This window comes from Artibeus jamaicensis, unplaced genomic scaffold (genome assembly GCF_021234435.1).
Source record: "Artibeus jamaicensis isolate MK-2021 breed Jamaican fruit bat unplaced genomic scaffold, CSHL_Jam_final contig_923, whole genome shotgun sequence".
Classification (NCBI taxonomy): domain Eukaryota; kingdom Metazoa; phylum Chordata; class Mammalia; order Chiroptera; family Phyllostomidae; genus Artibeus; species Artibeus jamaicensis.
This window is the reverse complement of record NW_026522014.1, coordinates 13,055,481-13,083,002: the sequence shown is the minus strand read 5'-3', so window position 1 is coordinate 13,083,002 and position 27,522 is coordinate 13,055,481. Positions and strand designations below refer to the sequence as shown.

Genomic DNA, 27,522 nt, shown 5'->3' with positions numbered 1-27,522 from the left:
TTGTAGACTATCAGCAATTTCCTACTAATGTGATTAAATTAGAAACACCAAATTAGAAATCATCATAAGTTTTTACTCTTTGGATATTTTGCTCATCTATTTTCCAAGGTGTGTTTTCATTCTCCACAAGCTTCAGAAAAAAAAAAATTCTTATCCTGGTCCCTGCATTTCAAAAGGTTAACTGATATGCAGTGTTGTGTGTGTGCAGTCCTCACCCTTTATTTATTTATTCATTCACTCATTCATTCATTCATTCATTCATTTTTAATTGCTCACTAATAGGACAGATTTAACTTAGATTGTTGGCCATTGGGCTAAACATTTTAATAGAATTATTGGTCTCTTCTTGTGAGCCAAATGTTTGTGATTGTAATCTTTATCCTTCCTTAACAAGTAGCAGGCCTAGACATGCTCACAATCCCTATGGTATTCATCTTTTATTGCATAATCATCTCCTGATCAGATGGAAAAATAACTTGTTATTCCTTGGAGGACAATGGGATTCAGTTGAAGCATCTTATTCAAGTGAAACTGGGGTGCGGGAATTTTTGTTCTGTTTTAATTCCTCTCTGAAGATGTTTGAGAAAGGCTCTGAGAAGTCTGCACTACACAGGCACGGGTAAGGTCCCATGCCGCTTCCATGCTTGAAGGCTTCCCCCTCTCATTCTGGAGCCCTTTGAATGCAGTGCAGGCTCAGACAGTGTGCTGTTGACAAAATAGCTGCTGTTGTAATCCAGGGGCTTAGAGGTCATTCACTTGACATTTCTCCAGCAGAGCTATTTCTCTGTCAGTCTGCAAGACATTCCTTTGTCTCTTCCAGGTTGGGGAGAAGCACTCAGGTGACTTGCCTAAGAAGTAGGTCAGGGAGAGAGAAGCATGCTTTATCTTTATTCCGCATTCCACCTTTGACTGGACGACTTGCAGAATTTAGCACATTCTTTAAAAAAATTTTTTTTAATCCTCACTTGATATGTTTTTGTTTTTGCTTTTAGAGAGGGGGAAGAGAGAGAGAGAGAAACATTGATGTGAGAAAGAGACATTGATTAGTTGCTTCCCATATGTGCCCTGACCAGGGATCAAACCCACAACCTTTTGATGGATGGGGCAGCGCTCCAAGCAACTGAGCCACCTGACCAGGGTGAACGTAGCACATTCTTGAACTATAATTCTAAATTTAAAGAGAAGAAATAACTAACTCCTAGTTGGGGGTGCTCCTATTCTCTTATGTTTTTTTAGAAGAGAGGCTTATCTCATCCTTTCTCCCTGAGAACATTCAATTTCATTGTTCTCTTCCTTGTCAAACCAGAATTGTGTTGGCAGGATGTGGGGCTGACTCTTGTTAATGATGATAATAGCAACATTCTCTCTTCTATCAGTGTGCCTCACAGAGGACTGGAAAAACCTGACAGTTGTGGCCCAATTACAGCTTATTTTCAAATTTACAGAGGACTGACCTTCAGGATTACATTAGAGGACTCTCAGTATGAGAGTCTGAAGACTGACCACAGAGTACTTTTATATAATACTAGGCTTTAAAGATATGTTTACCTAAGCATTTCCAAACCAAGAATCCTATTATAAGCATGCCATCGGTTCGAGGGCCTAATGGTGACAAAGTATATAAATACTGACTGTATTCTGAATTCCAATTATTACACTGAATGGTATTTAAGCTTCAGATGATGGGTTAGAGTAGATGTCCTTTAAGATTTATTTTAGTATTAAGAGTCCTGTACTTTGTGGTTATTGTATTACCACCAAAAGGAAAAAGTGGCTGATTTAATATATTTAAGGTAAATGGAAATAAAAACAAGATGAAGCTATTTTAGTTTCTATAAATCTTTTATTCTGGATAATTGCTTTGTGGAATAAATAGTCTGTGATTGATACTTTATTTCTTAACAACCTAATCTGTGTAGTCTTAGTTTTACAGATAAGCTTTCGTTTCCTTGATGATAGATTTTTTTTCTATTCTAATGATAAATAACCTTACTTTGCTTTAAAAAAAATTTTTTTTAGGTGCTGTCCAAGAAGCCGGAACACTGTTAGCCAACAAGAATGTTCGTGTCAACTGTTTGGATGAGGTAAAATTTTTAGAAGTTCAATAAAGTGTTTTATTGCCTGTGAGAATGAACAATATATAAAGTCTAATGAGTCGTTTTTCTAGAATTTGAGCTCAAGTTATATTAATATGTAAACCAAATGTAAGCAGACAGGTTACAAAAGACAAAGGAACATGTAAAAACATGCTTACTTTTATTAGTAATCAAATAAGTAAAGATTAAACCAAAATTGTATCATTTCTTGTGAAATGAGGGAAACATGGGCTTTTATATGCTAATAGATTAAATGTAAATTGACATCACATCTGGAGAAAATTTTTAAATTTGTGTCATTTCTAAATGTATGTACCTTTGATCCAGCAACTCCACTTCTCGAGCAAGTTAACTACACCTAAACTCAGCTTTGTAGAACTTGCTGTCCAAGATGACCCTCGGAGATGAGGGCAAGTCTGTTCTGAGCTGCCCAGTACGTGCCAGTTCCATGTGTGGTGGTTTTGCATGCAGCGGTTCTAATGCTGGAAAGTAAACCGAACTCCAATTTCTCCTGCAAAAGGCAAAACGGTTTTGTTAACCCGTAATCCACCCGTGTGTAGCAGACTTAGGATCAGACAAAATAAAGCTTAAAGCAAAAAAAATTAATAGATCAAGACGCTTACAGATTAAATTAATAATCCACTGAAAACATCCCAGTCTTAAGACTTCCCTTACAAGGTTTGTAAGCCTTGATGTTAATAAAAAAAGATAGAATTAAAAGGAAAAATTTGTAAAACCACAATACCACCTTTCAGAAACCTACAGATTAAGTAGAAAAAAAGTAATTCAGGAAACAAAATTCAGATATCTAATTAAGTCTGTGTTGTGTATAGGACAGAAAAAAATAGTACACCTTTTTTTTACATGAAACATTGATGTAGGTGTTATACTATTTTATAGGAAATTTTGGCTAATTTCAGATAAATTCACCAAATATAATAGAATACATTGAAAATGAACAAAAATATCCAAATAATAAAGCACATAACTTGAAATTTTTAAAAAACTCAAAGTCACTCTTGGTTCAAAGAAGAAATAAAAGTAGAAATTGCTTACTATTTAGAACTGAAAGTACATTTATCAAAAAAATTGATGTGGGAAAAAATACATTGTGTTATAAACATGACAAAAACAGTTTCAGACATTTCACAGCAAATGGTATAATTGGGATGGCTCATTACCTTTTTGCAAAGAAGGTCTCTCATTGGTTGACTCTGAACACCAACCCTGCTAAGAAGGCAGCTGGTAAACAAGAAATACCAAAGAGAAAAGCAAAAAGAAAGAAACAGAAAAACGTTTTTTATTTAATGAGAAGAAAAGGGGTATCAGGAAAGAGGAAGGCAGTCAGGTAATGGGTTTATGTGATTAACACAGATGACAGTTAAAACACAGCAGACAAAATAAAATGAGGACAGTTTGTAATGTAAGATCAAGAGCTTTGCAGATCCTCTCTGCTTGTAAGCATTTTACCACGTTGTAGTGAAAGCTGATTTAATTTTTTTTTAATTATAGGACAGTTCTGTAGTCTTGGAATTCCTCACGGAGTCAGCCTGTCAGTGGAGGACGGGACTGCCGGGTGATGGGCCGCCAACCTGTGCTGTCCTGCCTTCGCCCCCAGGCCACACAGTAGCTTTTTCTGTACAGATGATATCATCCTTAGGGGCCCTCACCCTAGTCATGCTCTCAGTACTTTGTTTGCCTCATTCAAAGGGTAATCACCATGTAGTCCGTCCCCACTCCCTTAAAGGTGCCTCTGTACAATGAGATTCTGATCACCCAAAGCACTCCCAACATTTAAATACCACATCCTTGTAGACACACCCAACAAGGGGAGCCTTAAAGTCATAATCTTCTTATCATTTTTCCATTACTACCTTCATTAAGTTGCCTCTTGTACAACCACCTGAAAGGTCCCAGCTTCCCTATAATTCTCACATAAGCAGCCCTTTCAGAATATTATGGCGTATGTTCAAAATAATAGTCTGGAATCATCAGGAACAATTCCAATTATGTTAGCATGCTAAGATTTAGTAAAGTAAGAGATTATATGTTTTAGAAAGGTTTTCATCCAAAACAGCTTTGAAATTCCAGCACTTGTAGAACGTAATCATGGTTACTGAGAAAATTAACTTGGCAGGGAACAGCTTGTTCATTTCCCTACCCAACACTGTTGGGTGCCCAGGACATACAGGGTTGGATGTTTCACTGGCTGTGCACATAACACACAGACACGAGAAATGCAGCCTAGTGTAAATACTGCCAGCCATTTCTCTATATTTATACACTGTATGTGTGGTCAAATCATGTGTGTGATCAAAATGTAAAAGTAGTTTGGGAGAGCTTTGTTTGAAAAATGATGCCATTATAATGTACATTGCCTGCATCTTGCTTTTCTCATTGGCAGTAATTCATGAACATTTCTCCAATTCAATAGATAGAGATTAATTTAGTCAATAGTTTTGTGATAATTTGGTTATGTATATATCATTCTTTATTCAAGTTTTCCCTTGGTAGGCATTGTACTTGTTTTGAGGGCTTTTTTTCTTTTCTTTTTTTTTTAATGTGTGTGTATGTATTTGTTCATCTGTTTCCCCAGGAACTAAGTGTGTGTGGCAGAGATGAGAGCCCTGGTAATCTGGGTGCTGGTCCCTGCCCTGGCCATGAGTAGTTCTGTGAGGTTGAGCAGGTCTTCTCTGAGTCTGTTTGCTAATTTAAAAAAAAGTAGTAAGACCATCTTTTTTTCCTCAGCAGTTCATGGAAGATACAAGTGGGGAAGTGAATATAAAAATACTTGGCAGATTATAAAGATGACTTTATTAATTCATGTTGTTTTATGTTTTTAATTTAATTGCAGGAGTCACTCATAGGTAGGTAAAAAAGCAAATAAATAAAATTAATACTCTTTTCCTTGCTATTAAAGAACGGAATGACTCCTCTAATGCATGCTGCATATAAAGGAAAACTCGATATGTGCAAATTACTTTTGCGACATGGAGCTGATGTAAACTGTCATCAGCATGAACACGGATACACAGCCCTCATGTTTGCTGCACTTTCTGGTGAGGTTTTAGCATTTATTTTAATATGTTATTGTTATTAGTTACCTACACAAATTTATTATAAGTACATATGTACTTTTAAATGAAATGAATTTTTGTTACAGTAATTTTAGTTCAATTCTAATGCAAAATAACAGTGGGAATTGGTATTTGAAAAGTTATTTTATATGAAATTATATAAAATTAATTATATAATTAATTTGGTGGGTTTTTTAGTTATTTAAATCAATTGATTCTTTGTATTGACAATATACAATGTGGGGCAATAGTAGGTTGACAGTTGTGCATATATGAAACAGTGTTTACTGTTGTGTTATTTATTAATTTATTATTTTCCATATGAACAAACTGTAAGCCTACCTTTCCCCCACCCTGTATTTTGTGTGGTGTTGAGGAGCTAGATCAGTTATTCTTTCAAGTTGGCACCTTTGATGTTCTTTATCTTTATATATTGAAGTCACACGAAAACTTCCTTGTTGTTCTTGGGGAAGGAAGGGAGAGAAACATTGGTCAGTTGCCTCATGTACCCCCACTGGGAAATGAACCCACAAGCCAGGCATGTGCCTGACCAGAAATCAGTTTGTGGGTCAACCAGCCAATTGAGCCACACTGGCCAGGGTCTGTTTACTTTGATTCATGTTGCTTATGATTTGCTGAATAAAGAATTGGAAAACATTATCTAACATTAAGTGTTGTAATCTTTTAAGGGAATGAAGATGTAGTATGATACCATAATTGAAAAGCACTAATTCATATTCTTGTAGTCCTGGAACAGGAAAGCATTTCTAAGCATGATATAAGATACAGAGTTCAGAAAGGAAACATTGCTCAACTTGATTACATGTATTTTAACATTTCTACATATAGGATATACCATAGAGGTGAAATACCAATGAAAAACTAAGGAAAATATTATGTATCTTAAAGGGGTCATATTATTGTGGGAAAAGTTCTTATAAATTAAACAGAAACAGCAAACACTGCGGTAGAAAATTAAATAGAAAATTGAAAAGAACAAAAATACATCTGGCTAATAAACACAGAAAACAGTCACCAACAATCAGAGAAATGCAGATAAGCACAATAAGTGATCACTTCTTACGTACCACATTGGCACAGGTTAAGAAAGACTGATAAGACACCCAGCATTGGCATAGGAACTTCTTTGCACTGTTTGGGGCGTGTACATCAGCCAACTCTGCTGGAAGGCGGCCTGGCCGTATGCATTTAAAATATCATAACCTTTGATCCTGTGGTGTTTTCCAGGAACTGTTCCTAAGGAAATTGTAGTTCAGATTGCAAAAATTAATGGGAAGTGCTGTTCACTGAGTATAGTTTACTCATATAATAGCTAAGTATCTGTAATGGGTCCATTAGTGATAGAATGCGAATAGAATAAATGCAAATAGATGGTTAGAGAGGGAAAAAAGTGCAGAAAGGTAGACCATCACCTGTTAATAGTTATCCCAGGGCCTGATGGGATGGGTTAGTAGATATTAGGTAAGGACATACTCATTTTATGTCTTTGTTTTGGTATTTTTTTGTTTGTCTTGATTTTGCACTAAGCATTATCATTAGGAGAAATATATTTTATTGTTAAAAATGATATTTCCACTCAATATTTATATTACTTGATGTGTTTTACAGAAAATAAGTTTAATTTCTAGTGGGTTCTTACAGCATGTTACTCTTTACTGTAGTTACAAAAAGTGAAAATATCCTTAAGAGGTCTGTGGAAACAAAGGGTACAGATAATTCGATGGGAGGTATTTGAATTGCACATTCCTTAATATTAACAAACTTGTTCCCTTTAAAAACCCTAGGTAGTAAAGACATCACGTGGGTCATGTTGGAAGCTGGTGCCGAGACAGATGTTGTTAATTCAGTAGGAAGGACAGCAGCTCAGATGGCAGCCTTTGTGGGTGAGTTACTTTATGATAGTTTTACATGAGGCTGTAGTCAAAATTCCCTCAATGGAAAGAATACCACTTTACTTCTCCAAGAACAAAAACTGTTATGTTTACTTTTTTTTAAATGTGTACAGGCACCAGGTTTTGTCTACCTTACTGAAATACCCAGACACTCCGGAGAAAAGGAGCAAGCTGTTCTGAATGTCTACTTTGTGAGAGACAAAGAATGGTGGGGCTGTTTTAGTTGCGGTCGGGTGCTTTGCCTGAGTATATTTTACTGCCCTAAGAGAAGTAGTTAAACCTAATGTTGGAGAACATGAACCGTGGAGTCAGCAGTCCTCAGTTTAAATTCTGACTGTGCCACTCAAGAGCCATCTCAGTGAATGACTCTGACCTTCAGTTCCCTCATTGTAATGTGTTTACATGGTTATTGAAGGGATTAAATGAGACGATAGGCTTTATAAGTATACTAAATAAATACCATCATTTATTGTTAATATTAATTACAATAATGTGATTATTTCATAGGAAGGAGCATTAAGAATATAATATACAGCTGCTTCACTATCAACCTCATCAACCACAAATGTTATTGTGTGTGCCCAATGTTTCTTGGTGTGTTAATCCTGTACGTGATGTAGAGGGTTTAGAAGAGAGTGGGAGTGAATATTTGATCATTGGTATTTTGGCCACACTGAAGTGGCAGTTAGCAAGCAGAGTCCATCGAAAAGCTATAAACATCTGATATGTTGGGAGTGTAGTAAGTGACCTCGTGGGGACTGATAATTCGTTAGACAAGTACTTGATGTTCACAACCTGTATCACGCTAGGTTGCTTTGTTACAGTGGTGAACGAGACAGAGGCTCCTCACGTGCTTGTGGCACTTGAAGCTAATAGCAACGACAGACATTGTGAAATAGTCTCCTCCAAGACACTGCTTAAGAGTTCCATAGAAATACGTCAGAGAAGTACCTCCTATCCTTATTCCAAGGGGGTTTCAAGAAAAATAACATTTAAGCCGGGAATTAGTCAGATATGAATTATTGTAACTATATATTTTGTTAAATTTTACTATCGAATTATCTTAAAACTACTACTAGTAAACTACCTTTGATTATGTCAGTCACTGAGTCACTTTATGACAGCTCTGTGAGAGCAGACATTATTTTAATTCATTTTCAGGCAGACTTGAAAAAGGTATGGCCTTGCTTTGTACTCTTCAGAGAAGCGTTTGTCTCCCATAGTTATAGGGGTTCCCTGGTTGCCCCCAACACACTTCAAGGATAGTTACAAGGGATTTCAGTACAGTGAGAAAACACTAAACTGGGAATCTTGCAGTTTGCATTGTAGTTCATGTCTGCTGCTAATTCGTTACAAGATCATAGGCAGATAGATTTCTTCACTTTCAGGGGACTCGGCATTTGGACCTGTGCCATGAAGGCAGGGAATAAGATGATCTGAGGTTCTGTTTGACCCTGCAAGTTTTCGTGACATCCACGATGTAACAAAATAGAGTTCCGAGAGCAGTTAGGTGACTTTCCGCAGATGACAGGGCTGGAAGTGGAAGAGCCTCTTCTTTTAACGGTTAACACAGGGCTCTTTTCTTTTTCTTAACAGGACTATATCCATAAAAATCTAAGGTAGAAATTATCGACAGTCCCATCCTCAAATAAGTAATGTTTTCATTGCATTTTAATCTGCTTAAACTAATTTCATAGAAAATTACACCCTTTCATTGGACATTATCTTTTACAATATAGGATACTTTTTAAAACTCACTCTCTCCTTTTCTTCCCCTCAAGCTGAACAGCATATACACATATCTGCACCCATGTATAAGATTTTTATCTTTTAAAAATGTGATCATATGGATATGTTCTTTGTAACTTGTTTTCTTTATTCACCAGTGTGCTATGGGAGTCCCTCTCATCTTACTGGTATAAATAAACTCAGTTATTTCAACAGTTACCTAATACTCCGTGATATAGAAGTACTGCAGTTCACTTAGCTCTGCCCTGGATTTTAGTTTTTTAAGAATCACTTCAAGCCCTGACTGGTGTAGCTCAGTGGATTGAGCATGGGCCTGCAAACCAAAGGATCACGGTTCGATTCCCAGTCAGGGCACATGCCTGGTTGTAAGCCAATTCCCAGCAGGGAACACATGAGAAGCAACGATTCATTGATATTTCTCTCCCTCTCTCTTTCCCTTCCCTTCTAAAGATAAATAAAGTCTAAAAAATAAATTATTTTTTAAATCTCACTGGAAAAAAAAGAATCACTTCACTATAAATAATGTAATAAAGATCCTTGATCTTCTATTTTTGCATGGTTGTGAATTAATATCTATAACACACACTCCAAGATGAAAACTGGCCGAGAAACAGGGTGTGATGCTAACCCTTTGTTTATCAAATGTGTGGCAAATGTTTTATATCAGTCTTCTTTTTCTTTTGATTTTATGAGAATTTTTGCCGTAGAAAATTTATTATTAAGTAGTCATAGCTTTTCTTTTAGCTTCTGTGTCTCTTGTCCTGTTACAAGAGATCTTCTCAATCATGGGATAAATAAATATTCTAAATATCCTTCATATTAAAAAATTTTTGTACTTTTAAAATATATTATTTTAGAGTTCGTTTTCCCATTGATATTTAGTTAACTATGACAGCAACACTTACTAACCACTCAGTGTTTTCCCACTGAATTGAGATATCACTTTCGTGGTGTGTTAAATTGTTTTGTACACTGGTATCTGTTTCTGGACCCAGTGTTCTCTTCGAAGGTGTTTGTCCCTTTCTGTGGTGATGCCATATGGTTTGATCTCATTGACTTTAAAGCAAGTGCCCTCTCAGTCCTTCCTCTTCGAATGTGACCCTCTCTTCCCAAATTCTTCTCCATTCCTGTGAAACTTTGACTAAGTGGTTATGTAATTATATAGAGAGAACTGTGTGATGTCAAAACTTCCCATCCAAAAACATGGGATGCCTTTATGGTTTTTGAACTTGTTTTTCATCCTTCAATATTTCTTGTATTGCTTTATATCAGTCTTTTCCTTTAAAATTCATATAAATAAAACTACCTTCTTTAAAAATTTATTTCTAAATAACTGGTAGTTATTGTCCATATTATAAGGAGAATTCCCACCACCAACGCTATACACCCTGTCATTTCTAGTTGGTTATGGGTAATAAAGAGAAAGCTATTGGTTTCTTTTTTTTCCTTGTCATTTTAATTAGAGTTACTCCTGGGTTTTATAGCTATTCAATTTTATTTTCTATTTGAATTAGCTTCAGGCTTCAAAGTAACAAGAAATAATAATAGTGATAATTGGCATGTCATATCTTTTTAACAGAAATATTTTTAGCTTTTTACTTATGATATTGCTCTTGGTTTTATCATTGTATGAATATGCCACTTTGTCTTAATTTTTAGTTCTATTTTTGTCTGATGTTATGACCCTTACTGATTTGTTTTTAGCATTTTGTCAGTAATCTCTTTGCCCTTTCCTTTATTTTCAGTTTTTATCACTTCATTTTTACAGTGTCACTACTATTACACTTATAAATATATAGGCGGGTGCTGTTTTATAACCCAAAAGATATGCTCTGTTTTAAAAGGTATTCAGCTTAGGATGATGTCACATAATTACTAATAAACTTGGTGGCACTGTTTCTTTTTTACTTCAGTGTTTTACCCTTTATTTTACCAGGTGGTTGTGTGTGCGTGTGCGTGTTTCCTCCATGTGACGGCCTGATCATGTTCCAGGGCATTTTCTTTCTCCTTTTATTAACTTGAACAACCAAGAAGGTTTTTCCATTCCACTAGTGCATACTTTCCCATCCCCAACCCTCCCCCCCCCAGTTCCCAGTTATCATCTAACAACAAGAACACAACTGTACCCTGGGCCCCGCCCCCAAAGCCCTGGATTTGCCCATTTAACCATCCCAACAAGAGGAAAACCATATAACTCATTTATTTCTTCACATCCTCTGCTTTGGTGTTTTAGGCAACAGGCCTTTTCTTTCCTCCTCTATCACTACCACTTGCTGTGGACTTTGCTGAGAGAGTTTAGTATTTTTAGTAACAATATGTTATTAGTGTGTACCTTTTGGTATATTCTCTTTCCGTAGTCCTTGTGGTCAGTAGTATGATTCTTTAGTCATGCTGTCCACACCGTTCTGATTATCTTGGAGGCCAGGGACTGTTGTTCTCCACTGTCTCCCTTGTCCATCTCTTTCCTTGCTCCATCTTGAGATCTCTGTTCTCATTTAGGTTTTAGTGACAGGACCTTCTCAGATGGTGTGTAGGTGGTATATTGTCAAGAAACTCATCATAACCAAGACGATCTTTCTGTTTGGAGAATGAGTCATATCTTGGCTAGTTTCAGGGTTCACGTATCACCGTTCTTTTCTTGAGATCACATGTAGGAGTTACTCCACAGTTTTCCTAATTCTGTGGTTTTGCAAATAGAATTTGATTTATTTTTCTTTATAAAATTTTTACAATTCTCATTGTGGAAGCCTGTTTCAATTTCAGTTTATCTGTGGAAGTAAAGAAAAAAAATTCTAGGCTCTGTCTTCATATGTATGTATTCTCATTCATCTTACCCAGGTCTGACTCAGTGAACCCATGCAATTTAGAAGACTGAGTCCAAGTGATAGTAATATGGTAGCAGAATGGTACACTGGCTCTCCCCACTCCTAGCATTTATTTTCTGTATTCATAGTACTGCTTTATTCATATGTATTCAGAATTTGTAAGTTAACCAATAAAACTAATAGTTTTGATTATAAAAATTTAAATCTAAATTAAATTAAAATTTATATTTATAATGATGTACTTTAAATATATATCTCTAATATAAATTAGTAGATTAGTTAAAATAAAATAACAAAATAATCTAAGCTGATTAACCTAAAATTAAAGAGATTAATCTTGTGAAAAGTAAAGTAATATTTTTTCCTTTTCACAAAGGTGTAATCTTAAGAAACCTCTAGTTCTGTGACAGTGCTGTTATATAACCAATACTTTTATGTAAAAATAATTTCACCTGCCACCAGGGCTATTCCTGACTATACTATTGGGACTGATGAGAAGATAGAGTTACATGCTAATTCTTCATTTTCCTGTCAGCCCATCAAATCTTCTTATGTCTGTTTTGATATTTTTTAGGAGCTCTTTTACAACACCTTTCTTTTAGAACCATTTTCACCATTAGCTATGGTTTAGGGAAGTTTCACGGGAATCTATGAAAAGCCGTAATGTAGATTCCTGGCTTAGGGGAGCAGAAGCTTTTCTCAAATTTCATGGGAGTGGAGCTTAGTTTACTAATATAAATACTACTTATAATGATAAAAACGTTTTATAGAATAAATTGAAATTCTGTATAAAGAAAGCCAGATGTGATTAGGGAATAATGACCATCATTTATATAGGGGTGGAAGAAGAGACATTTAAATTACAAGCAACCTTGGTAAAATATTTAGGGTAAAAAATTATAAATCAAAGACTGCGTTTTTTTTTTGTAATTCACATAATCTTCATACATAGGATTCTGTATCTTTGAAAAGAGATTATTTCTTGACTTCACAAAGCATGCTGATAAATAGTCCCCAAACCTTTCCCCCTTCTTCCTCCTCTGTTCTCCTTACTTGAAAATTACAGATGTTGATGTATGTTTACTTCACAGGAAAACAGAACAACATAATACAAAAAACTGGAAAATGTCTTATTGTGAATAACAAAATAACCAATTTCCTATTTGTGTGTTAAAAGGTCAACATGATTGTGTAACTGTCATCAACAATTTCTTTCCTCGAGAGAGACTAGATTATTACACTAAGCCCCAGGGGCTGGATAAAGAGCCGAAACTGCCCCCAAAGTTGGCAGGCCCGCTGCACAAAATTATCACCACGACAAATCTTCATCCTGTCAAGGTAGTGTAGTCTTTATTGTATTTGCTTTTTATTTAAATACTGCTTCAGAGTCTAAACTGCTCTTACTATGTAGGATCATAATGGCCTCGGGTTGGGTTTTGTAAATGTAGAGCTTGCAGTGGGCTCTCTTAATTTGGTCAATACAGTAAAGGAGTGCTCTCATTTGAAGGGTAGAACAGAGTAAGGTACACTAGACTAAAGAAGAAGAAAAGCTAGGCGAAGAGGTGGATTCAGCGGAAGCCTGGCTGCCACTTGATCTCACAGGGAGATCCACACTGTTAATGGCTCCAGAGAGGCAAGGGAGCCAGGCTTTCGTATCAGCGTTGGCTGAGGCCTGTCCCCAGAGGGAAAGGACCGTGCCAAGTCAGGTGGCTCCCTTTGGATGAAGGCAGTGTCCTGGGGAAGGAGGCGGCTCTGAGCCCATAGCAGCCAACACTCCTGGCGGCAGCAGCCTGTGCACAGGCCTGGTGAAGAGCATTTTGCTGGGGCACCAATAGCATCTGCTCTAAGAATTGTCCTTCTACAGAATGTTCTGAAATGTAATCATGGACACAGTTTTAAATGGAAGCAGCTATTTGATGATGTTAAGTAATAGAGCTTTTCCAGTAAGTAGTCAAATCACAGATTTTCAGATTTTGTAGACCAACCCAGAAGTTCAAATGATTTAACTGGGAAACTTCAAAAGCTGTTCTGAACTATTTTCACACCTATTTACTTCATATTTTATATGCAGCCTTTTTGTTTATAAAATAAATTTTAATCAAGCCAAAGGAATATAATTTCTTTAATGAGTCATTACAGAAAACTGCATGTGTGCTACAATAGCGCTGTCTTTTACCACATTTCAATGTCTGTTATAGTCTTCATACATAATGTATAGATTTGATAGTAATTCAGAGCTGTTTGGTGAGCAGGACAGTAAGTTGGGTCAAAATTGAGATTTTCCCATGATACAAGGTGTTCTTATAATGCAGTGAAATAGATTTCCTTAGATGTCTATTAGAAAAAAGAATCTGTGGACTTTACTGAACACCATTAAAATAAGTGGACAATTCTGATAAACTCTTGATGGTGCACACTCATTTGAAAATACAAAGTTCCAACCAGAGGGGGTAGGTTCGAGGGTAGAAGGTGGGGATATATGGGGTGGGTGGGGTGTGGTGGGGTGAAAATGGAGAGAACTGTACTTGAAGAACAATAAATTGTATGTAATCTTATTACTTTATTGATGTATCCCTATGCATATAGTCTTTGAAACTAAAACAAACAAATGCACAAAAAATACTGTATTTTGCCATGTATAATGCATACTTTTTTCCTCAAATTTTTGAGGGAAAAATAAGGATATGCATTATACATGGGTAGTACTAATTCTGTACCTCTATAAATGTTAATTCTTTCATTTAGGCTTAATGCATTAAAAGTGTGACTCTAGAAAGCAATAATGATACCCGTAGGCAGAATAATAACCTGGAATACAATAATCGGTTTTGTTTCTAAATATAAATTAAAAATTGAATTAAAAAAATTAAAAGATTTTTTTCCTGAAAGGTTTGGTTAAAAACGTGGGTGTACATTATTCATAGGAGCACATTATATTCAGTAAATGGTGCTTGTCGTGTGGCCCTATATCCAGATTAATTTTCTGGGCCATCAGGAGAGAAGACGAACTAGCAGATCTTTCCCATAAGACAAAGGAATAGAATCTATGCTGTTTTTATTTTTCAAAACTCAAATGTTTCACTTAACATTCTGAAAAAAACCACTAGATGCAAACTTGTGATCCTAAGTGGGCAAGAAAGAAATGCAGCTGTGAATCACGTTTGTATTTCTAGCAGAGATTATACGGGACTTAGAATATAACCTTTAGAAAATATTTAGCCTCTTCTGTATCGGTGAGTCTTGTCCTCCCAGCACAGAGGGAAAGACAGGGCCCCTGTGCATTGCAGCAAGTGCGGCTCCCTGGCACTCTTTCTTAGGAGGGGCAGAGGGTGAGAGGTCGGGGTTTCTCCTGGGGATACCTAGTTCTCCATGCAGAGGATGTGTGTGGTTTTACACAGCCCTTGTTGTTAACCCCTCTAGCTGGAGCATTACTGGATATTCTGGTTTAGACTGATTTGAAGAAGTGTCCTGCATTTTTCTGATTCCCCGTCTTTTATATCTGTCTTTCTACTCCTTGAGATTGCAATAATCTGTTATTGCAGTAATTGAGTCTGTAGAGTAACTCTTGATGTTTGCATGGAGCCTAGTTTCTCAGGGTTAAATGTCCTAAGAATTATGGTACCTTCAATTATTTTGAGTAAATAAGATTAAGGACATGTTTATACAGGCAATAAATTACAAAGACATATAACCAGAAATAACCTATTATAGTTTTTAGAGCACTTGGTCTCACAAGAGCTACTATTCTATGGTTGTAGTAACTTCCTTTAGGAACAGACCCTCATTTTTGTAGGCATAAATGGTCTATTCACTTGAAAACCTTGCCTTTACTCACAGTTCGATTAAGAGCTGCCCAGTTGCCTTTGAGGCAGACCATTTTCATTACTTTATCCCTTTTCAAGCTGGTGTCGGTCTTCCTAGGGAGCATTATAAAAAAACGTAATTAACAACCATTCCATAAAGCTAAAGACCTTTAAAAATGCACCCAGAAATCCTCCTTAATACACAGTTCATCTGTTCCTACAGTGCACCTGACATAGCTATGTTTGAGTCGAGGTTAAGTGGCTGCTGTAGCAATAAGAATGTTTGTTTTAAACAGGGACTTGGGGAATTGAGCTGCTGCCCAGAATACAGAGGTTAGAAAGGAGAAAATCACATTCTCACAGTAGCGCGCGAGTGCACACCCAGGTGATGACAGAGGGACTCCAAGTAGTCAGGAGGCAGATGTGCGCAAATGATCCCGTTTTTGATTATCAACATGATCTTTAAGCACAGAATTGTTGATTTAGTAATTTTTAAAAAATAAAAAGAATGCAAAATGCCACTGTATAAATATATTCTAAGGTAGCTGCTCTCTGGGAGATGAGATACATCTGGCTTTCAGACCTACAGGAATAGATTTATTTTTCCTTAATAAATAAGAATAAGGATTTTCTTCATATTGTATTACTTTATAATGTTGCAGAGCTTAAAGGAAGGAAAGTAGTTCAAGTATTATCATTTTGTGTGCAGCTATGTAAATGTTTCTCTAAGCTCACAGTTTAGCTGTGTTGATGTAACATTTTGTTTTTTATGTATTGCTGTATATTATAAAAGAAATAAAGCCTAATTTCTTGACAAACAAAAAATCATTAATCTGAGTTCTATTTGAGATTTTTTGAAGATATTAAACTTATAAGTTTAAGATCCTATTCTTTGATTATAAATGCTGTATACAAAAATATTGAGCAAAGAGCTTCAAATGATTATAATTGACTGCAGAAACATAAATGGCCAATTAATGAGTCTTTACTACCAGTTAATTTTTGATATGTTATGGTAGGGAAAGTTGTCACATATTTACCACCAGTGATTCTGATCAGACTTGTGTTCATGAAGTCTAATAATTTATTATTGAGTGCTATATTTTAAGTAAAACACAACATTAAATATCAATCTACGAGTCTCAAAAATAAGTAAAACTCATATTTTAATTTCACAAGAACACTAGTCTACATAAAACTTCCAAGTAGGAGACTGACTAGGCTTGTGTTTTATGTAAATTAACAAATTTTCTTCTTTTACGTCTAAAGAAAAGGATCTGATTCATGCACTCTGCTACCTGTGGTTCCCTAACATTTACATTACCCAGGATGGGTATTTAGCTGTAACATACTGGTTAACACATACTGGCTTTCTGCTCTGTGTGTACAGTCATACCCAGGGTATGTACGTTTTACATTACTGTTATGTCACTGGACTTTTACAGCTGTCCTGTGCAGACCTACTGCAGGTAATCTACCCTGTAACAAAGCCAGTAAAAAGGAAATATGCCCACTAGTTTAATTTGTGCATATATGGGAAGTTTGGGACTCAATGCTTCACATTTAATAGTTCTAATATTCTTCCTTATAAAGCTATTTTTGCTTTTCTCTTTGATTTACTTTCATTACTAATGGATGATTAGAACATATTAGGAAGGAAAATTTCTACAGAGAAATACAGTTAATCAGAGAGGAATACACCTTTTATTTTTAGACTTATTTCTATAAAAATCTCATTTCCTTATAATTAATACAAATTAATGAGTTGTAGTTCTTCTAGCCATGAAATTCTAAAGCTCAGTAATGTTAACTAAAACTAGTGATTGCTCATTGATTGGATTCTATACATGAAGGGTATGCAAATATGCCATCTTTATCTTTAGTAAAAGTACTTTTAACAATAGAGATACTAAAACCAGGACTCTGAGTAGCCAACTAACACCCTGATTTAGTTAGATGGCAGATCATGTGATAACTTTGATGTACAGAGTTCCAAGAAATTTCACAATATATGGGTCCCTCTGTATTAGTTTTATAACTCTGACTAAGGCCATTTGCATTCTAATTTGAATTAAGATAGTAATATTTGGTAATCTTTTAAAATCAACTGAAACTACATACCTAATTTTTATATAGAAAAGGCTCATGGAATTCCTAAGCTCACTAGAATTTCTTCTAGATCGTGATGCTTATAAATGAAAACCCTCTGCTGGCAGAAGAAGCAGCTCTGAGTAAATGCTACAAGGTGATGGATTTGATTTGTGAGAAGTGTATGAAGCAGAGAGACATGAATGAAGTGTTGGCTGTGAAAATGCATTACATCAGCTGTATCTTTCAGAAATGTATTAACTTCTTAAAAGACGGAGAGAATAAACTGGACACTCTGATCAAAAGGTACTGTTTTTACCATGTCATGTGTAAAATACAGTCAAATGGATAATGTTTTATTATGTGAAGCCTTGTTAGAGATTTCAAATATAAGTATTTTAGCAGCAGTTGTTACAGTTGGGGTCATGTTTAGTCTGTAAGAAACAAGAACAATGTTAGACTGTGGACTGGTTGTTTTGTTCTCTACTCTTTGTAATGTTGTTAGCCCCAGTTCCAGGTGAGGAGTGAGGTTTGGAGAGGTTAAAGAGCATGCATAAGATCATACACCTAGAGTGGCCCAAGACCAAATGTGAGGACAGGCGTGCTATGCCACAGGTGGCTGTTCCAGATTCCTAACTGCACTCTGTGCCTCTATCACTGTACCTGGGACAGCTGTGTGTTACCTTTGTTCTCTGACCACCGGGGATCAAATTCTCCAGTTTTACTGAGAAAAGTGAACTAAGTTGGAAGGGTGTGGCTTGGTGAGAGTTTTCATTCTTTGTACAAATAAGTGACCTGGTAATAAGTAACTAGCTAATCTGATAGCAGTGTTTAGTGTGTTTTATGGCAGGGTCACTATTATAAGTACCTCTCCAGGCCCTAAACCTGACAACACCCGGCCTCCCTGGCCGGAGGAGGGAGACCGGCAGTTTGAATTGAGTCTAATCATCGTGATTTGAAAAGACAATGAAAATCTTAAATAGCCAAGAAAAAACTACTAACAGTTCATGGGAGGAAATGCTTGGTGATTCAACTCCAGTTACGTTTTTAAATTACCTTTCAGCCTGTTGAAAGGCCGTCCCTCTGACGGCTTTCCGGTGTATCAAGAAAAGCTCATCAGAGAGAGTATCAGGAAATTCCCCTACTGCGAAGCCACCCTCCTGCAGCAGCTGGTGCGCAGCATCGCGCCCGTGGAAATCGTAAGCTCTCACTCAGTTACCTCTGTCAGGGAGACCGCGTCCGCATGTCGCGTGCAATTAAAGACACAGTCTCTTTAGCAGTAATGATCTAATAAAGGGAGTAACTATTATCTTAGAAAAATTTCAGGAACAGATGTGGACAGGTCTGCCTGCTAACCGTTTCTGTTTATGCATTCCACTCCTCCACTTCCATTTATGGGGCTCGTGGTTTAATAAACAGTGTTTCCCTGTGTCAGAATGTAGATGGTTCCAGTGAAAACTGGCATTTTTAGATACCTGTGTGAACCTGTAGAGGTGGAAACACATCTGCGATATAATACAGATGCACACACGTTCACTTGTAGCTTGTGAAAAGCAGCACCAAGTCCCGCACTCAGTGAAGGCAGGCATTGGACGTGGAGGAGGACGTCACGGTCAGCGGAGATGTGGAGGGATGAGTCGTGGCTCATTGCATGTGCTGATAAACAGTCTCAAAGTACATTCCAGCTTCTTACATTCTACCTACTGCCTCTGACATTATACATTCTCCATTCTTAAAAAGAAATCTGTCTATACTTGGCAGCTATGGGAAGTAAATTTTAACTTTTCTGTTCTTTAAATTACTTAGTGCCCTATTGTCCTGTATTTATTTAAATAGTATTTCATAAGACACCCCCTGCCTTCACTATTTTGAATAGTTTTCTGTTCACCTTCTCTATACATCATGCTGATAAATTTCAATCAAAGCCTTTATCAGCCTTTGTCTGTAAGGCCAGAAATTGATCCTGACACTAGTCCTGTCCACGGCTCCCGCCCTTCCTCTGGCAACACCAGCCCTTTTCTCTCATCCATGGGGTGTAGTATCAATCTCAGTGGGCATCAGGACCAGGAACGGGCTCCAGGTGATCCTTTATACATTAACACTTCACCTGTTCAGAACCATGAAATACGAAAGCCCTGAGCAGACAAGGTGTTCTCTGGAAGTTCATGCATTGATATGAACTCTTCATGATTTCCCATAGAGATCTTTTACCCCTTCTAATGTGCTTGGCTACTTAGTGTTTAACCTTTTGGAAAATTAAAGTTAGCCAATTATGGGGCTGGTTTATTAATTATGAATGTGTTGGCTGTACATACCAAACTCCAGCCAACTGTGAATTCAATAAATAAGGGTTTAGTTGTTTATTTATTATACTCAGGCGCAGTGGCTCAAAAATAAATGGATTAGGGACCCAAACATTCTCCCTCTCAATATTCTTTAGCTGTATAGATTTTCATACTCATGCTTATGAGCTCATGGTTGCAAGGAGTCTGCTGCTCTTCCTCCAAGCTCACATCACTATCCCAGGCGGGCCGAAAGGGAAAGGCTCTGTAGCTGGGAAACACGAGCTTTCCCGGACACCCACTGCCTGTGCCGCATGACCACTCCTAGCTGCTCAGTCGTCTGGGAAAGTACGTATTTTTGGCTGGTCTGTTCTGAACAAAATTATGCTTCTATTAGTAAGGAAGTGGGGGAAATGGCTATCAGAGAAACAGCTAGCAATTGCTGCTACAGGGCATTTCCACCATTACCATGTGGGAGTTGACATTCTGCATTCAAGTGGGAAAACAGAACTAAAAATAGTAGCCCAGAGTCCTTTCAAAAAAGTTAAAGTAGATCAGTGTAGAGGTCAGCAATTCATCATTTTAGTCCTGCGTCATAGAATAACGTACTCAGAGTTTATGGAGTGTGATTGTTCGTCCTTGTGATCTGAGTCATTGAAAGAAGGTTTATTAATAAAGATAAAGTAGGATTTAGTGCATTTTAGAAAAATTTGCTTAAAATTTTTGTTCTTTTAAGAGTTACATATTCTGCTTTGTGGAAAACTTTATGTGGAAGTCTTGTGGTTTTGAGTATCCCAGACAGCCGCTGTTGACCGCCTGGTGCATTCTGTGATACTGCAAGTTCATAAGCCTTGAAGCAGTGCTAACCTTTTCCCATAATGTGGCGGTTTTCTGGCTGGCCCCGTCTGAGCTGGTACCAGGGCCTGCTGCAGAGGTTTTGTTTTTAATTTTAATTTTTTATTTAAAAGTATTTTGTATCCTCACCTGAAGATAGTATGTTTATTGATTTTTTTTTTTAGACAAAGGTGGGGGGGAGGGAAATGTTGATGTGAGAGAGAAACACCACAATCTCTTGCCTTCCGTATATACCTGTATGCATTGACCTGTGTACCGGGATCCAGCCCCAGTGTGCAGGTCAGCGCTCCAGCCCCCTGAGCTGCCTGGCCAGAACTGCTGCAGAGGCTTTGATTCTCTCTGGCTTCTGTCTGTCACAGAGTCCAGTGGGAAGTGCGAGGCCTTGCTTCAGCCTTAGATTATACTGTTAAAGCTACTTTGCTTTATCAACTCACAGTGTCTATTTTAACTTCTGGAAGGCTAGGTAATGTCTCTGATTTTAGCAGCTAGGTAAAATCAGAGGATACACTGAATAATAGTGTCCTGTTTGTTTTTAGGCTGAATGTCTTCCATAGGTGGAGCTTTGGTACCTAAAGAGATTCTTATTTAACAAAGTGGATGACAAGACTTCATAGAGCAAGAAAGAGTTCTTGTCATCCGATAGGGGCGAGAAGATTCCATGTGGTTACCTAGCTGCGTCATCACTTGTTTCTGAAGCAATAGCTCACATTAACAGCTGTGCTTCCAGCAAAATAGCCTTTAGTTTTTATCTTTGGCTACATCTGTGAGAATGTTAATGTGTTCTCACTCCCACAAACATTCCCTTGGGGGGTAGATTTTGAATATGTCTCAGTTAATTTTGTGAAAAAACATTTGAACATTAAAGTGTAATTGTTATGAATCTTTGAATAATTTGTAATCTGTGGATTTGTGGACCAGATTATTGTGTGGTCTGGTACTCTACTGCTGAAGCAAAAAAAAATTTACATGGATTAATAAGTATTTAGTATAACATTAAGTACCAGTGATTCTCAAACTTTGGTATGTTTCAGCGTTACCTGTAACGAACAGGTGCACGGACCATCACATCCTTAGAGATTCTAATTTAGGAGGTGTGGGATGGCAGACTGGTCTGAGTTGTAAACAAACTCTCTGATACATACTGTCACTTGAGCACAGCTGCTTCGTTCCTGGTACAGTGCAGTGACTTAAATGCCTCGTATCTGAGGTTTCATTTCACTGATTTTTTTCAGCATTATACTAGCTGCATTCCAAAAGAGGATTCTTAGCATTTTAATATGAAAGGGAACCTGGTCATTATATTTGCTTTTAGAAGGAGCATAACAATTTCAAAACGAAACACTTCTTAAGTCTTTTGAATATTTTGTTTGACTATCTTGAGCATACATAACAGTATAAACAATGTTTTAAGGAAATCCCACTCAGAGTCCATTGCCCTGTGTCAGAAATCTTTGCGGGTTTATGGGATAATCCTAAGTGAAAATATTTTTATTTTAGAAGGCAGCCAACTTTTTCTTTTTGAATATTTGGAGCCACAACTTACCTTCCATATACTTTTTGTAGCAAAAGGTATATTCGAAGAGGTATTTGTCATTTTGTCATAGATAAGTCTGTGTCATCTTTAGCCTTGATGATTTTGTCTCTTGCATGTCTGCTTCTATACAACTTTGTTCTGGGGATGTCATCTCAGTAGTATTTCATGTGATTTTAGAGTGGTTTTTCCTCTTTGTACTCACTGTAGGGTTCTGATCCCACTGCATTCTCTGTACTTACTCAAGCCATCACTGGTCAGGTGGGCTTTGTGGATGTGGAATTTTGTACCACCTGTGGAGAAAAGGGAGCAAGTAAAAGATGCTCAGTGTGCAAAATGGTAAGAATGAAGTTCTTTGAAGTTCATTAATATCTGGTTTAAATTTCATCCCATTTGATAATTGAGTTTAATATTCTGTAAATATAATGGTTAACATTGGTTTTTATTTTTTATTATTTTTTTAAATTGTTTTTTTAATATTAAATTTTATTTAGTTACTTTTCAAGTACATTTTTTTAATCTATTTCTCCCATCCCACCCCACCCCCCAACATTGGTTTTTAAATAAATTCTAATATATTAGATACAAAGTATTGCACCTAATACTTAAAAGTAATTTGGAAGAGAACTTAAAATAAATGTAGTTCTGTGCCCAATCTTTGGCCAAACGCCCAGGCTGCCCTAACTATTGTGTCGACCACCCCAAATAAATGAGGATGTGAACAAATGAATGAATATGAGAAAATAAAAGATCATACATAGAGGACTGAGGCCAGTGCAGATATGAGAACCTAAGATACAACAATTTATAAATACACAGTCTTACATATTGTGATATTGACTTAAATCTCTTCATCAGCTCTTCCTTGTAGCAATGTAACTCCCTTCTCGTTGTCACCCTCTTGGAGCTCTGGTCTATACCACCTACTTCTGCCAGAATCATCTTCACAAAGATAATTCTTTACAATAACATTTGCTTGGTGCTTTCTTCACATTCGGATATTGCATATGTGTGTGTCTGTACATTTGCCTTACACTACAGACAATGTTAATTTCCTCTTGTTTTTAAGGTTGTCATTATTCAGCATATTCTTCTGTAACCCATCGCATTCTGTTGTAACCTACTTCTCCAGTTTTATCGCCTTAAATACTTACTTCTCTGAGTCTCAGTTTCCTTACGTGCAAAATGGGACTAGAGTTGTGAGGATTAAATGAGACTGTCCGGGTCAACCATTGCTGCATATAAAAACACTCCAAAATTCAGTATTTAAAACAAGAACTGTTACTTCTCCCATGTCTGTGGTTGGCTGGGCTCAGCCAGGGCACTTCTGATCCATGTGTGTCTCATGCTCCTCAGACCAGCAGGCCTGGCTGAGCATGTTGTCACGGCGATGGCAGAAGCATCAGTCCACAGGTAGAGTCACTTATGGGGCCCCTTGAGGTCGAGCCTTGAAACATCCACGCTATATGTCATTTTCTTTGGCCAAAACAAGTCACATGGCCAAATTTAAAGTCAGTTTTCCTCCCCTTCAGTAAAAGAAGATCTCACGGGACAGTGTTTGCATGCCAGGAGGAATAAGAATTGGGCCCATCATACAACCAACAACACCGTTAATGTCTAAGCGGCAACCATAAATGCTCGGCATATAATCTGACAAAAGTCTAAGCTTCATTTACACAAACTTCTTGCTGTCCTCGAACATGTCATTCACTTCCCCTTTCCTGCATTTTTGTACAAGGTATTCTCTGCACTTGGAATGCTTTTCTCAGTTCTTTGCCTACTGCCTCCTCCAGCTAGAGTGAATCATTGCTTCCTGTGTGTTCCCAGTGCCGTCACGTCCTCTGCTAGGACATGTGTTTGGCTCCCTACATGCTGTCCCACCCTCTTCTTTCTCAGCTCCGGCTTCACCTAGGACAACAGCTGGCACTGTCCCAATCCTGGCACATAGCAGGTTCTTAGACAAACCATTTGTCAAGAGTTTTTGGTAGACCATTTGTTAGACATCCATTATTTTTTAACGTGTAAGCTAAGAATTACAATTATAAATTAATACACATACACACATCATAGTTTTAAAATATAGAGAAATTAACATTTTGACCGTGTAGGTCTTGATCTAATGTTACAATTTGAAACATTCTGTAATCACAGCTCTTGAAATGAAAATATAACTGCAATATTTTTCAGGTAATATACTGCGATCAAACCTGCCAGAAAACACACTGGTTTGCACATAAGAAAATCTGTAAGAATCTCAAGGACATTTATGAGAAACAACAGTTGGAAGCTGCCAAAGAAAAGAGTGAAGAGGAGAACAGTATGTACCTAAAAACCGAGCTCGTACTGCTTCTTAGTGGGAAGAATGATAGATGACATTGTTAACACAGGGCCCACAGAACCAGGGAAGCTTGGGGGTGACTCCCTGTTTGGGGGGATAATGTATAGGATATAGGCAGCCTAGCTTTTACTGGAAAACAGAAGACAGAGTTGGGATTTTATTGCACATCCTGCTCTCTGGCTGCCCTAGAACTGGGGGGCTCATTTACTTATACTCTGCGTACAAAGGATTTTAAGGTCTTTGAATAAGGGATAATTAAATTTCCCCTAATGGCCACCCAAAGCCTAAGGTTGTAAAGCCTTTAAATTTTTTAACTAAAACACTTGAGGTGAAATCAGAGGAGATTTACGAATTTCACTTAAATTGCAGATCTACTAATGCACAGATGACATTTCTACGAGTGTCAGAGCAGTGAATTCCACAGCATTTTTCCTGTCCCTCCCTTATGAAGTACATGACTCATTTTGGTCAGAAAGAGTGAGTTGCTTCAGCAGTAGTTTGCTATTGGGAAGGGTAGACCACCCCCACTTCTATGCCACATCCCAGAGTGTATATCATACGTTGTGCGGAGTACTTGTAGTTTGAAAAAGTTGCCCAGATGACTGATGCGAAGCGCTTGTGCCCTCACCCCTCAAGGGACCATGTCTTCTTCACCACTTGGTTGAGAAACACTATTAGTGGGATTGGATAATTTTTTCAAAATCCAATCTAATTTGTGTAAGTAAACTGTTCAGAAAATAGGTCAGGCTTTCTGACAGCCATGTTTTCTCCTATTTTCTGGACAAAACATGTATCCTGTGTGTTGAGGGTAGTGAATAACAGCTGGTCATGTTCTGTACAAGTAAAGTGAGAGAGAACAGGATTGTTGGTAGAGTGGGAACTCCTTCCCGTTTGTTAAACATCAGCATGTGCCACACACTGTTCTAAGTGTTATAAACACCTTTGTCTGCCACAAGTGTAGAATAGGTTTTATTATCCCCCACTCTGCAGGTATGGAGACAACCCTGGACAGACAGTTAACCCATGGACATCAAGCTCGTTCAGGGTACAGCTGCATTTGCATGCTCACTTTGTCAGAACCCGACCACAGTCCTGGGTTCAGTGCCTGACTTTGGAGCCCGAGCCCTGAGTTCAAAAGCCAGTTTTGGTTCTTTACTAGCTGTAAGCTTTGAGCAAGTTAGCAAAGCCCTCTCTTCTCAGTGTCCCCATCTGTAAAATAATGATAACAGAGATACTTTACCTCTCGTGGTTGTTATGGAGATGAAATAACAACGGAAAGCACTTAGAACAGTGTCTGGCACGTGATAAAAACAAAATGACTTTTGTTTTTCTTTTCATCATCAGATGGCAAACTCGATGTCAACTCTAATTGTGTTAATGAAGAGCAGCCAGAGGCTGAAACTGCCATCTCCCAAGAGGATTGCGACCCTAAAGAGTCTGTGGAAGGGGAGAAAGAATCTCTCCAGTGCGATGCTGGGTTGGAATGCTCACAGGATGCTGCCACAGGACCACTGGCATCTGAGGAGTAAAAGCCAGAGCACATGCCAGCGAGGATGGTCCTCACCCTGGCAGTGGCTGGAAAACTCGTGACCGTGTCCCCTTTGCCTTATGATGCCCACATGGCACTGTGGCAGGACTTCATAGAATAGATCTGTCCAGCAAATCTACCACGCCCTGATTTCTACTGGTTTCTGTTCTATAATTGGACAGATATTCCTATGGGGAAAAATATTTTCAAAAAACAGGAGAAACATTTCTATTTCCTTTCTGAGGCCAGCTTTCCAAAGGGAAAAAGAAATCCCCTTAAAGAAGACACGTGGGCTCTAGGGAACAAAGGGTCGAGTAAAACAGGTGTAGGAAAGAGGAGATTTTCAAGAAAGAAAAATGTTATAGCTACAGACATGGGTATTTAAAAATATCATAACTTATGTGTGAATAAAATGCATATAAGTAGCATTTCTAGTAGTGAAGTTCTACCTATTAGGTAGAACGGAATGAAGAAAGGCTGTGTGTTTAAGGATCTTTGCCATAGCCCAGCTAATTACAGTTTTGTATAGAAATGATCTTGAGCAGTCTGAGCTTTATGTACTTCCTGCAGTGATGTTTTATCTGCATACAGTATTCGTACCTTCAGAAATGCCCCGTCCATCAGAAGGAACGAAGGCGTTGCCAGAGTTATCTCAGCATGTGCATTAAAAGAAATGTGTCACGACTTTCTGATTAAGCATGTCTGAGTGTACTGTTTCCATGGTGGTTGTACTAGTTCATGTGCCATGTTCACTTGAGAGGCTGGCATTTATCTGCCTATGCGCTTTTCATGTGACCATTCCTGTTCAGAAACTGATTTATAGCTGTCATTTATAGAATGTTCTGGCATCGGTTTGCAGAGTGTGCAGTATTTAAACAGTGTGATAGCTGAAGATAGGGCTGTGTTTCATAGTTTCTTGTATTGATTGTAAAATAAATTGTGCCTATTAATATAACCAACTCATGTTTCATAGTTTATTGTTGTCGGGGTGGCAAGTATTAGAGAAATTAACAAATTTTAGGAAACTTGGCAAATATTGGGGAACAAAGTAATAATTATTTTAATGTGTACAATTGCAAATCAAAATACAATTCTCACCTCACTTCACTGATCAATTATTCTGTCTTGTTGGTTCTCTTTTTCCTTAAAAGGAGAGAAAGATACTTTTCTCTGAGTCTCAAACACATCTTCTAAACACCCTATACTGCGCTGCGTTGGAAGACTGCATGTGAGTAAATCTGATAACTGTTTAGGAATGCTCAGGCCAATTTTTGTCTGAACTTGTAAGTCGTAACAAGCCTCCTTTCATTCTTCAAGGTACCTCATCTGCACACTGATATAAACGTTTATTTGGGGTTGTATACAGTACACTAGTCCTCCCAGGCTGCCCTTGCACAGAAATATGTTCTTTATCTGAGTTCCCTGATTTTTCTCTCC

At 37.5% G+C, this 27,522-nt stretch overlaps 1 protein-coding gene across 2 annotated transcripts in view; it reads left to right on the top strand.

Moving 5' to 3' along the window:
- ANKMY2 (ankyrin repeat and MYND domain containing 2) overlaps nucleotides 1–27,044 on the top strand; it is a 34,817-nt gene extending 7,773 nt beyond the window's left edge. For both annotated transcript variants that reach the window (XM_037163885.2, XM_037163886.2), the window contains 9 exons: nucleotides 2,020–2,084; nucleotides 5,017–5,155; nucleotides 6,979–7,077; nucleotides 12,838–12,998; nucleotides 17,643–17,857; nucleotides 18,615–18,750; nucleotides 22,430–22,558; nucleotides 24,407–24,536; nucleotides 25,902–27,044. In XM_037163885.2, the coding sequence (XP_037019780.2) occupies nucleotides 2,020–2,084; nucleotides 5,017–5,155; nucleotides 6,979–7,077; nucleotides 12,838–12,998; nucleotides 17,643–17,857; nucleotides 18,615–18,750; nucleotides 22,430–22,558; nucleotides 24,407–24,536; nucleotides 25,902–26,086 (1,259 nt within the window). In that variant the 3' untranslated portion in view covers nucleotides 26,087–27,044. The remainder of the gene's footprint in view (nucleotides 1–2,019; nucleotides 2,085–5,016; nucleotides 5,156–6,978; nucleotides 7,078–12,837; nucleotides 12,999–17,642; nucleotides 17,858–18,614; nucleotides 18,751–22,429; nucleotides 22,559–24,406; nucleotides 24,537–25,901) is intronic.
- The last annotated feature ends 478 nt before the right edge of the window (nucleotides 27,045–27,522 follow it).